General features: G+C 40.1%; 1 protein-coding gene across 7 annotated transcripts in view; it reads left to right on the top strand.

Moving 5' to 3' along the window:
* The window catches only part of Pou2f1 (POU class 2 homeobox 1), a 151,836-nt gene that overhangs the window by 88,347 nt on the left and 50,433 nt on the right, over positions 1-13,056 (top strand). For all 7 annotated transcript variants that reach the window (XR_006848752.1, XM_046430172.1, XM_046430168.1 and 4 more), the window contains one exon: positions 9,678-9,778. Coding sequence is in view for 6 of the 7 variants with exons in the window: in XM_046430172.1 (XP_046286128.1) it covers positions 9,678-9,778 (101 nt within the window). In the remaining variant the exon portion in view is untranslated. The remainder of the gene's footprint in view (positions 1-9,677; positions 9,779-13,056) is intronic.

Raw genomic sequence — 13,056 nt, 5'->3', positions numbered from 1 at the left:
GGTGTCAGAACACACATCAGAAAGGTAGGCCTTCCTCCAGGGTTTGAGTTGATAGGAGTTATGGGTTTGTTAACAGGTTTTGGCCACCTCTTGTTGAAAATCTGGCCCTGGTGCATGTGGTTGGTTGGTTGGTTGGTTGGTTAGTTTTTAAGTATAGAAGGGGGAAAGGGAGCTATAATCACTAAACCTGTAAGAATAGTAAAAAGTACCATCTGAAGTATGATTATACCTTTGTTAAATGAGAGAGTGATCAGTTGATCCTATTGCCAGCGATAACCTAATAATAAATTTTAAATTTTAAAAGTATCTACTTTTATTCATTACTACTATATGAATGTGGAACACTAATGAGAGGATCTGTTTCTAAAAGACTGCTTTAGGCACAAATTATTAGAGATTGTCTATAATTTTCTCTTTCCTCCCTTAGAGGGCAGCTGACTTTTGTGTCATGTTGCTCTTGTCATAATTTTTTCCCAACAGGAATAAAAGAATTTTTTATATAAAAGAATTTTCTAGCCCTGTTACATTTTACATCTTGGCTTGAAGCAAAAAACTATACTCTGTTACTCATTCAGTTAGATCCATTCCAAAGCATCCTAGCCTAGAGCAGCAGTAGTAGAAATTGGGGGTCAAATATAATGAGCCATTGGGGGGAGGGAAGAGACTAAGGGTGGGTAAGAAAAGGAAGAGGGAATAGGCATAATGCAAAATGAATGCCTGTGCTTGGTATGGGGTGAGCTTGATATGGTGTCATTCTCTGGGGAGAGACTACCCAGGGGGAGAGTGGACTTGGCAGTGAGGTGGCACACTTCAGTTCTGAAGTGGTGCCTTGTGGCACTGCAGGTGATGGTGTGGGAGGTAGAGATGTGTTCATGCAAAGAGAGGTCTGCGTTACTGCAGAGGCATTGGGGAGGCTATGAAAGGAGCTTCAGATTCTCCAGGCCAGGGCTGGCAGACCAAAGGGAGTTGTGCACTGTCACTAGGAAAACCGCTGATTGCAATGGACCATGTACGTTTAAATTACATGAAATTAAAACTAGCTCCTTAATCACACTGGCTAAGTTATGTTTAGTGCCTGGTGGCCTTGTGTGGGCCAGTGGCTGCCATGTTGGATACCAGGTACACATCACAGAAAGTTGTTGAGCAGTGCTCACGTTGAATTAAGAAAGAAAAACCATAGAGATCAGAAGTGAACCAGACAGGGAGTTCATGAAGTTAGTATTCAGTGTGGTTGAGAGGTCAGGACTCTCTTGGATTTGACAGTAGGAGTTACTGGTGTTCTTTAAAGTGGTTGTAACAGAAATTGTGGTGTGTAGGGAAGCAAGCAAGTGCTGAAGAAGGGGAATGGTAAAGGTAGGCACCATGGAAGTATTTCTTTGCTTTCTTATTTGTAAAATAAGGAGTTGGCTAGTTCTTTTTAAAATAGTCCCTTGCACTTTTACCTCTTCCAAAATGTCCTATAATATCATCCAGTGTAGCCTCTTGAGTTTGTCGTCTTTGACCAAGCATAGTTGTTTGTGATTCACCTATTCTGTTAGCTCAATTTTATTTCTCTTCTTCCTTTCCCCAAAAGGGTGGAGAGGTTCCAAATGTGTTTTTGAAATAAATGGGAGATATAAACTATTGCTGCTGTGTTAGAGAGTTGGGAACAAGGACAGAGGCATTCGGGCTGCTGTTTAAATGCCTAAAACCTGTGCAGAGCTGAGTCTTATGTGATCTGTTCACACAGGGAGCAGATGAGGACTTTCCAGTTCTCTAATCCATGAAAGTCGGTCTTAGCTGGACCCTTGTTATAACCAGGACTGTCCTGGGATTCACCTCATTTCATTCCCTGTCATATACATCATTGCATATGCCCAGATATTTTCTATTTGCTTTGCTGTTTCTGTGTTTTGGAAGTGACTACCCTCTGATTACTGGAGAAACTCTAGCTGTCTAATTGAAGCCCACCACCTCCTTCTTCATTGGGTTTGTTTTACCCACCTCCTTTTCTTTTGCCTCTGGCTGAGAAATATTCTTCTTTTCCATTGGTAATCCTCTGCTTCTCACTCATAATTGAGTCCCTTCTCATACCCTTTAGGTTCCTGCTCCACCTTTTAGCCCCCTGTATCCCTTACACCTTCAGTGTCTCAGTCTCCTAAGTGTGCTCAGGTTTCTGTGTCCTCTCCACCTATGCCTTTGGACTGCCATCCTCAGGCTCCCACGCTCCCCTGACTGACTGGCCTGGCTGAAGGAAGTCATGCCATCACCCCCTACCTTGGCTTTTCCCTTGGTTCCTGGAAGTCTGGATGTGGACCTAAAATTTTCATGCACTGTTTTGTCAATCTTGATGTCTTTATTTTGTTATTTTATATAAAACAATGAATTGTGTGTGTGACATTACATTGTATATGTGACATGGATGTTTTCTTAACATGTATGTATTGTTGAAGCACTTGTGTATCTGCCACTCTGGCCAAGAAGTAGAATGTGATCACTGCTCAGAAGTTCTCTGGAGGTCTGCCTGGTGACACTTCATTCTTCTCCCCCAAGGGCGATCCCTGTCCTAAACTTACTGTCAGAGGTCATCTCTTTCATTTTTTCCCCATCTGTGTATTTATCCTCAAATAATGTATTACTTAGATTTGCCTATATCCATTTATAAATTGAGTCATACTGTTTATAGTCTGTGGCTGGATTATGATGTTTTTGAGATCTGTGTTAGTATGTTTATCTGTGATTCATTTTCACTGCTGTAGGATCCCATTATATGAATATTTCACAATTTTCCTGTCCACTCTATTATAGATGAACATTTGGGTATTTCCTCTGTAAAGGAGGAAAAGTTTATTTAGGGCACATGTTTTGCTGTTAAGAACAGTATTGCTATAAATAATTTTGAACTTATTTCATATATGTGAAAAAGTCTCCAAAGTATTTTCTTAATAGTGTAATTGCTGAACTTCTGGTGTTACCCAAGACTGCCAACCAGACTCCCAAAGACTGATTTCTATTGGTCCCAACAACGAACGAGAATTTCAGTCTTGCCAGAAGTTCATATTAACCAGCTTTGTAATTTTAGCCAATTTATTGGATGTTGTTTTACTCAGCTTTAGCACTGCTGTGCCCAGAATACCTGATGAGAACGACTTAGAGGAAGAAAAGTTTATTCAGGCCTCATCGTTTCAGAGGTCTCTGCACATAGACAGCCGAGGCGCCTCCATTTGCTCTGCAACAAATTATGGGGGGAAAGACCCAGGGGAGGAAAGCTGCTCAGCTGTGGACTGCCTCCTCCAGCCTTACCTGTCTAGAGTCGCCACCAGTCTGACCCTTGTACCCAGTGTGGACTGATCAGGCTATAGCACTCACTCCAGTCATCTCGCTTCTGGATGTTCCTGCATTCACACGGGAGTTTGGCAGTGATGGGGGGCTCATACCCAACAATTACAAGTAAAAATGATATCTTATTGGGATTTTAATTTGCATTTCCTTAATTTCCAAGGACACTGAACATCTTCTTGCCTGTTGTGTTTATGGGCCATTTGTGTTTCTTTTGTGAAATTCCTATTCATTTTTTTTTTTGCCCACTTTTTCTATTGAGTTGACTTTTTCTTATTGATTCATAGGAGTTCTTTGTGTATTCCGAACACTAATCCTTGTTGTTTGCATGGATTGCAAGTATTTTCTCCTTTTCAGTCATTTTTGTACCCTTTGATAAACAGAGCCTTCAATTTTAAAGCAGATAAATTTGTCCTTTCTCTTTGGGGGCCTGATAGAAAAACCCTTTCCCGAGGTCCCAGTGATATTCTCTTGTGTTGTTTTCTTAAAATATCATAGTGTTGCATTTCACGTTTCAGCCTTTAATCCTTCTGAATCTTTCTTTCTCTTTCTCTTTCTTTCTTACTTTTTTCCCCCAAATGGATACTTAGTTACCCATTTATTGAAAACTCCATCCTTTCCTCACTGATGGATCATAGCTCACCCTTTCCTCGCCTCTGTCTTGTTTCAGCTGTAGCTGTTTCTGGACTCTGGTTTATCTGTTTATCCCTGCACTAATGATTATTGCTGTCGGTTATGGTTTGGATGTGAGGTGTCCCTCAAAAGCTCACATGTGAGACAGAGCATGAAAGTTCAGAGGAGAAATGACTGGGTTGTAAGAGTCTTAACCCAATCAGTGAATAATCTGCGATGGGATTAACTGAGTGGGGGCTGGAGGCAGATGGGGTATGGCTGAAGGAAGTGGTCCATTGGGGGCATGTCTATATTGTATATGGAGAGTGGAGTCTCCTTGTCCCCCGCCCCCTGCTTCGGATCACCATGTGAGCTGCTTCCTTCTACCACATGCTTCCCCCATTATGTTCAGGCTCACCTTGAGCCCCAAGGAATGGAGCCATCCTTCTGTGGATTGAGATCTCTGAAAACGTGTGCCCTAAATAAACTTTTCCTCCTTTACATATGTTCTGGGTGGATCATTTAGTCACCACAGAGCAAAAGCTAACTAGAATACTGTTTCTTAGTAAGTCTCAATCAAATGATCATGCAAGTCCCTCTAGGTTTTAATAACATTTTGGTCCTTTGCCCTTCTATTTAAATTTTAGAATCAGCTACCCCTCTGTTCAGAAAAAGAGAGAAAAGAAGACAGAAAATGACTTGTTGAAATTGTAATATTAAATTTCTCTGAATCTATAGGTCAATTTGGGGAGAACTGACCTATTTACAAGGTTGAGACTTCCTGTACCACACATTTGTCTTCTTTATCGTGTCTAGGTAAAGCTTTATAATGTTTTACTTATAGAACTTGCTGTACTTTGATATATTTATTCCCAGAACTCCGTAAGTATTATACATAAACTCTTGAAGTTTTTTCATTCGGTCTAGACAAAGGCAGCTTTACAGTAGACTTCTGTGCTGCACCTTGTTAGACTTGGGCTTCTGTGACAGTATTATTGTCCTTGGGATGTTCCACATCTGCAATCAGACCACCGAAGAAGAGTGACTTTTCCAGCCCAGGTGTCTCCTTCCCTGCTGCTTGAGCTGGCAAAGCCCCCCTTGCGGTGGCTGTGGAGGTGGCCTTAGCACGCTGACCTTAGTGGCTTTCGGTGTTTGGCCATCACCTCAGATTCATTTGTTTATTTGCATTACTTCATAGTATAAAGTTGAGAAAATTTATATTCCTATACCTTGTGTTTTTAGTGGATATTGCATTTTATCTAATTATCTTTTGCATCCTTTGAGATGACGCTATAATCCACCCCTTTGCTTCTGCCACCTCCCACTCTCCCTCCCCCATTAATGAATTTGGTGAACCCTATTCATTTTTTATTTGTTTGTTTAAAAAAACCACAAGCCAACCTTGTATTCCCGGAATAACCCACTTTACACATAATGTGTTATCTTTCTAGATAAGGTTTGCTATTGCTGTTAAGATTTTACCATATGTGTTTATTAATTGAACTAGTTTGTATTATTTTTTCTTTTTTGTATTTTTTTCTGGTTAAAGTTATTTCGCCTCATTAAGTGAATTAGGAAGTATTTCTTGTTTTGTTTTGTTATTGTTCTCTAGAAAAGTTTGTGAAACACTGGAATTACATGTTCCTTGAATTTGAAGCACCCTTAGATACTCAAATTGTATAGGCTTTGTATTCTCTTTTTCAGATTTTTACCTACTAATCCAGTTTCTATAAATGCTGTGGGACTCTGGATTTTCTATTTCTTGAGTCATTCTTATGTTTTCTGGAGAGTTATTTCTAAGTTTTTTAGGTTTTATTTTGGGGTTTTGTTTTTGTTTTTGAGACAGGGTCTCACTAAATTGCTTAGTTCCTCAGCCTCCTGAGTTGCTGGAATTACAGTTGTATGCCACTGCTCCTGGTTTCCATTTCTGTTTTAATTTTATTAGCATGAAGTGGTTTATGATACTCCTTATCTTTTTGTTATCTGTAGTATTTTCTTTTTTTTTTAATTTATTTGTTCTAATTTGTTATATATGACTGCAGAATGCATTTCAATTAATAGTACTGTAGTATTTTATTGACCTTTTCTTAATCCTTGAATTGTTTACTTGCTCTTTCTCTCATTTTCTCATTTCATCTAACCAGAAATTTGTAAGTTAAGTTGATGTCTTTCTATTATGTTTTCCCCTGTTTCATCAATTATTGGTTTTAGCTATATTATTGCCTTTTCTCTATTTTCTTCAAATTAATTTCTTTTTCAGTGCCCGGTACCACTTGACATTAATTAAACTATGTCTTCCTTGTAGCTCTTTCTTCCTGCTCCTGAGACTAGTCTTGAATGCTTTTTTCTTCTCTAACTGGTCCTTCTCTGGCTCTTTGTCTTTCTGGCTCCTAATATAGGTACCCTCATCTTTAGTCTACTCTTCTTTGTACCCATTCTTTATTGATATCTCTCTCTCTCTCTCTCTCTCTCTCTCTCTCTCTCTCTCTCTTTATGCGTGCATGCAGCGCTGTGGAGTGAGCCCAGGGCCTCACATGCCAGGTGAGCACTCCACCACTGGTTACACCCCATCTCTTCTCTCTTAATTTAACTATCACTTTGATGTGAATAACTAGACAGAATCCAAGGACCTGGTCATTGTAACTTAGCCCTTCCACTAACTAGCCTTGTTCACTTAAGGTTTCTAGAAGCTCTGAACTAAGATCTCTGAGATTTAGTTCAGTAATACTGTTTTAAGTGACAACCTTACAGAATTTTTAGCCCTGACCTGTCATTTCTAAATGCCTTCTGGGCCATTTTTCTTAGATGTTTTTTGAATTTCTCAATCCTTCAATGTCTTATATTATTCATCTTACTGATTCATCTTTTCCCCCCAACAATTCAACCCCCTGGTTCTTTTTTCCAGTGTCCCTGTTCTCCCAGGCAGGCAAGGCATGTATGTCTTGACTTCTGCCCTCACACCCTGTCTCCTGCTACCATCTCACACTCAAGTTCATTTGGGGGCAGGAGTGGGAGGTACATCTGTTCTCCTTTCCATTCCTTTTAGTCCAGTTTTACAAGAATGATTTCTATGTAATATCTATTTACTTCTATCCTTACCTTACAATGAAGCCTTAGCACCTTGTTAAAAGAAATTGTCTGCCAGGCATGGTGGTGCAGGCCTATAATCTCAGCTTCTCAGGAGGCTGAGTCAGGAAGCTTTTTCAAGTTCAAGGCCAGTCTAAGCAACTTTGTGAGAACCTGTCTCAAAACAAAATATTTAAAAAGGACTAGGGATCTGGCTCAGTAGTTAAGCGCCCCTAGGTTCAATTCCTGGTCCTCCCCTCAAAAAGGAAAGAAATTATCTGCTTTTGCATCTTGATCTCTGTATTGATCTCAGATATTGTCTGAGTGTTCTTGTTACCTTTGTGCCTTGGAATACTGTCTTGTGTTTTTTTAGGAAATGGTCAGTTAGTTACAGCCACAAAAAGGGTCACAGTAAAGGCTCAGGAAGACAAAGTTTATTACACTCACAGGTCCTAGAAATAAAAAGCATGGCACTCTATCCAGGCTCACATGAAAAAGAAACCAAGGTGGCCCAGAGTCAGAGAAGAGAGGGGCAGGGAAGTTAGGGCCACTGTCTATATTGGGTTTCCCACGGAGTGTTCTCTGGTGGCCTGGCACCGGGTCTAGGGTGACTGAGACAGAGGAGTGTTGCCTCCAGAGTCTGGGCAAATGGGCTCAGGACTGGTCAGTTTGGGCTCTTAGAATTGACAGGAGAACAGATTCTTCCCAGCCAAAAGGTTTTTGTAAGATGTCAGAACATCCGAATATGTAAAAAATGTCGAAGTTTACAGTACAAAGACCATACCTAATCCCATCCCCCAGGAGGCAGAGCCCCAGCTGAGTGCTACTACTGTGATTAGCAGCAGCCCACTGTAGATAGAGCACTGGCCGGGGATACTCTTGTTGGGTGGTGCTTTGTGACTTACAAGGAGTTTGTCATCATTTTTATGGGAACTGGAAGGTGGACTCAGGGTGTAGAATTTTTTAAAAAAATATTTTTTAGTTTTAGGTGGACACAATATCTTTATTTTTTTATTTTTATGTGGTGCTGAGAATCGAACCCAGTGCCTCACGCATGCTAGGCAAGCGTGCTACCACTTGAGCCACATCCCCAGCCCAGTGTATAAAATTTTGACTCCATAAGAGTGAAATAGTTAGCTCTGGAAGACTTCTCATTGAAATGAATCTCTAAGTGCTCTGGTTTTCCTGATCTCATCTTTTAGCCATGTTGGCTTATTTAGTATGTTTTGAGCAGATTTCTCCAAAAGTACACAGTCTTTTCTCCCAGTTTTGCTGAGTTATGATTGACTAAATAATCTTATGGTGTACAACTTAAAATCTTCATGTAGGTAATGATTTCCTGCATAGAGAGAAAAGCAGCAATTAATGACAAAACACAACTTTAAAATAGTAAAACTTCTGGATTTGGCTATGGAAGTGACTCTAATTACTTTAAAATTTATTTCATGCTAGTTTCTAATTAATTGACACAATTGTACTCTTAAGTGCATTAACTGTTTTGTGTCTAGGTAGTCCTAAAGTTTCCCAAAGTGGGAGACTTTAGGAAAGAAAAATCACAAGAAATGATCCGTGAGTTTTTCAGGAAGTGAAAAACATTTCTCTTGTGATTATCTTAAGGAGACCTCCAATAGCTCTTCCAGGTTTTGCAGTTAGGGTGTGTGGTGGCAAAAATGAGAGCTCCTAACAGTGATGCAGTCGGGTTCTGGCTCTGTTCTGCTGCCTGCCCAGGGCGTGGCCACATTGTGCACGGGTAGGAAGGTGAGGTGTGGGAGTTGTAGGTAATGTCCTCGTACCAGAAGACTTTGGAGGCTCCTGGTTAGTTATACTTTATTCAGTACAAAGTATTCTGGCTTTTTAAAAATAATAACTGGATATAGGAGTTTGAAAACAATGTATTATATTCCTGAAAAAATATTTCTGGGTGTTAGGGTGCCATGTCCTTCCATAAAATCAGTTCTGTTCCAACATGAAATCACAGCGTAAGAGATTTTTAAAAAGCACTGGCAAAACATTTTGAAAAATATAATTAGAGCAGAGCCCTTGCTAATAGATGTGTATAGTTGGCTAGGATGTAGGTCAGTGATTGGAGTGTTTGCCTGGCATGCATGAGGCCCTGGATTGGATCCCTGGGGTGGGTGTGGGGTTGGGGGATACCGTATGGAGTAATCCATACTTTGGAATTGGAGAAATCAGTACAACTATTTTGTTTTCATTATGCTTACTGGATAAAGAACTTCTTTTGCCATCAGAGGCGTCATTCAGTAAACGGTTTAAATCAATAGTAACTCCTTGCTCTTGCAAAGTCATAGTGCTTTTCTTTTGTCCAAGCCAAATATCAAGTATGATGAGAGTAGAAGAGAGGCTTGGTGCCTCTTTTGGAACTCTGTCTCTACCATTCTTTACAATAGTGAGAATGATATAGTGCCACATAATGGCTATAATTCATTGTTTATGTTACATACTTGTCTTGTAGTCCTATATTCTGAAGAGAAACCATTTTACTATATTTTATTTTCTTTTTTTTTTTTTTATTCCCGTCTTCTCCTTGGAGGTATTTCAAAAGTGCTTATGCAAAGTGAGTTCCTAGTGAACATTCAGTTACATTGGTAACTGAAGTCTGATACTCTCTTCAATCTGATATTTTTCTTGTAGTAGTTCTAATCATTTCGCTTGCTTTCCAGGCACACAAACCAATGGTCTGGACTTCCAGAAGCAGCCTGTGCCTGTTGGAGGAGCAATCTCAACAGCCCAGGCCCAGGCTTTCCTTGGACATCTCCATCAGGTAGAATGTTCTGCTCAACCATAAGTGAGAGTAAAAGATGGAGACCTGAAGTGCTAGGGCCTGGGGAAGTTTTTTCAGAATGTGAGACTTTTAAAATTAAGTAAACCCTATACTGATCACATCTAATTGTGTCATCCAAATGGTCAGCATGGAATCAGTACACTTAGTTGACTGGATAGCCATTAAGGCCACAGGCGGGGGCTGGGGGGATTTCTTGTTGAATGGAATGTCTGTGATATCTGGATCATTGGGTCTAGATTCTGAGCATGATGTGGGTTTGTGGTGGCCTACTGAAGTCAGTTCTCCAAAATGGCAAAATTACTGCTGCCTGTGACCTCCGGTATAGGGCTCTGGGTGCAGTGCTCCTATCCCTTCTTTGAAACAGCTTCCAACCTTTTGATTTCAGGCAACTACTCAAGAGCCTTTTGCTCGACTGTGACCACCTAGCTTGAGGTTTAAAAAGACCTGCCTCAGCTTTATTACCCAGACACCAGAGGATTTTTTTTTTCATGAGTCTAAAACAGACCGTGGATTCTCTTCATTGTGTTATAGCTATAATGTAAAGGGGAAGAGAGCACAAAACAAACATTGGCCACCTAAGAGTTTTGGGATATGAGAGCTGATTGACAGTGGAAAGCTAGCAGTGAAAACAGTTAGGAGGTATATGATCAGAGCATCCCACTTCTTGATTTATGTTCACAATTATGTATTAAGAAACACACTTCACATGTTAGTGGTTTCTCCTCAAAACCTAGAATTAATTTAATGCTTACATTGTATTTGCTAGTAGCGATGCTGGTAACAGTATGCCTAATGGGGGTGGCAACTCAGTGACAAGCCCACATGAACCCTCCCAGGCTGTGTATTCTCATGTTAAGTTGCTGTGAATGGATGCATATCATGCTGCTCTACTCTTCTCATAAAAATACACTATAAGACTATCTAAACTGTAAAAGAAGTTTTTCTCTACTTGAAAACAGATGAAATTCAGGAAAGCTACTCCAAAGCCTGTGATTTGTCTACAGATGCAGAGGGGGTTGTTGGCAACAGCCAGCTGCTTCTCTAGAGCCAAGCCTTGTCCATGCTGTGCTCAGCCACATGGCTTTGTCTGTGCTGTGCCCCCTACCCACCCACAGTCTCTGTTATCCATGATGGAAATTCCAGAAACAGTTCACAAGTTTCGAATGATGTGTGTTGCAGTACGTTGTTTTAATTGCTCTATTTTGTTTCTAATTTTTTTGCTAATCTCTTACTGGCCTAATTTGTAAATTAAGCTTTATTGTAGCTATCTCTCTGTAGAAAAATTCTAGTATACACAGGTCTGGTGTTATCTGCAGTTTCAAACATCAGTGAGGGGGCAACATTGGAATGTATTACCTGTGGATAGGAGGGACAGCTGCATCTTTGAATCAGAGAAACGTAACATAATCTATAAAAATGTTATCATGTTTATTTTCTTCTAAGAACATATTTAAACTTCCAACAAGTTCTCTGCCATTAAAGGGAGTCACATTTTTTATGCATGTAGTTAATTATGTTGTACATAGAAAGCATCTTTTATTGGCTTCTATGTATGTCACTCTATATTAATCAGGTTTCTGTAACTGTGACAGAACTCCTGAGCAAAATTAACTAATGAAGGAAAGATTTATTTTAGCTCACAATTTCAGAAGTTTAGTCCATGGTTGCTTGGCCCGGTTGCTTTGGGCCAGTGATACAGCAGAGCATTATAGTAAGGAATGTTTGGTGGAGCAAAGCCACACACCAAAGGATGACCAAGATGCAAAGAGAGTTAGGAAGGGGCCAAGGTCCTAATATCCCCCTTGACAGCATGCCCTCAGTGACCTAGCTTTGTTCCACTAGGTCCCAACCTTTCAACACATGGATGGTCCTTTGGGGGTACATATAGCATCCAAGCCATAGCATGGTCCATGTGTACAGTTTTAACAGTTGGTGGAGGTACATGGACGGCATGCAGTCTTTTCCCCTTGGTCTGGATTCTAAGATGGTTGCAAACCTTGAACCAGCTCTGGGGCCTCCAAGGTCACAGACCCTCCAATGCCTCCTAGAAAAAGGATGGAAGCCAAAGAAATGTCCTTTTCAGCTGAGCCTAGAAAAATGTGAGAAACTAGCAAAATCAAGTGTTAAAGGGAAGCTCTCTTTTTTATTTTATCCTTCTGTTTTGAAAACTTTCAAATCTACACAATTGCAGTAGAACAATATTTGTCTGAAACCACCAGTGGTTGCTGCTTTACCGTATTTACTTTATTGCTCTTTGTGTTTGTGTGTGTGTACATATATACACATAGAAAATGTGAATTTTTTTCCTCAAATCACTTGAGAGTACATTGCAGGCATTGTGGCTGATTGCTTATAAACACTTAAATATGCTTTTCCTATAAACAACATTATGTTAAAAACTACAATTCAAATTTCAGAAGTTCAGCACTGATATGAGACTATTTTCTAATATATGGTTGCTATTTAAAGATTTTCTGTCCACGATCCAGTCCGTACTTTGTGTTTAGTCTTCACATTTGTTCAGAACAATTCCTCAGCCTCTATATCTTTCATGATACTGACAATTTTGAAGAGTAGAGAAAGGCCAGCTATTTTATAGAATACCTCTCATTTGGGTTTGTTTGTTCTCTCATGACTGGAGTGGTTTTGAAAGAAACACTCCTAAACATTGTATCCAAAGGCATAGGATATTGCCTTGTCCTATTTTTGTAATACTAATTTTGATCATTCAACTAAGGTCTGTTTGTCCGATTGATCCACTGTAAGTCACTGTTTCCTCCTTGTAACTAATAATCTGTGGAGTGATTCTGCAAGACTGCATAAATATCCTGTTTCTCAACAAGTGTTAGCCCAGGAGCATCACATCATGGTTTAAATAAAGTCACATAGAACTTGATCTCCTTTAAACCTCTGTGTTGAAACCCCTCCTCTGCTGGGGCTCGCCTCTCCTGGGCTGCATGCTGTAAACATTCTCTCTTCAGGTTGGTCTCTTTGAGTCCAGTGGATCTAAAATGTGTTCTCCATACATCTCGGCAGGGGGAGTTTCTGTTTTTGTTTCCTTTGGGGGAGTCTTTACTAACAGCACTGTTAGTAGAATCATTTCAAATAAAGGATTTAGCGGTCAGTGAATTTTAGCGCTTCACTCCACGAGCTCCATATCCAGGCTTAGATTAACTCCAGAACATCTTAATGCTCTGTGGTATATCCAGAGTGGAACCCCTGCCTTCCCTGTTGGTGACACAGCCATTTCCCAGTCT

Source organism: Marmota monax, unplaced genomic scaffold (genome assembly GCF_021218885.2).
Source record: "Marmota monax isolate L192 unplaced genomic scaffold, Marmota_monax_Labrador192_F-V1.1 WCK01_AAM20220418_F8-fsc00055, whole genome shotgun sequence".
Lineage (NCBI taxonomy): Eukaryota > Metazoa > Chordata > Mammalia > Rodentia > Sciuridae > Marmota > Marmota monax.
The sequence above is the reverse complement of the archived record's forward strand: the minus strand, read 5'-3'. Positions and strand labels throughout refer to the sequence as shown.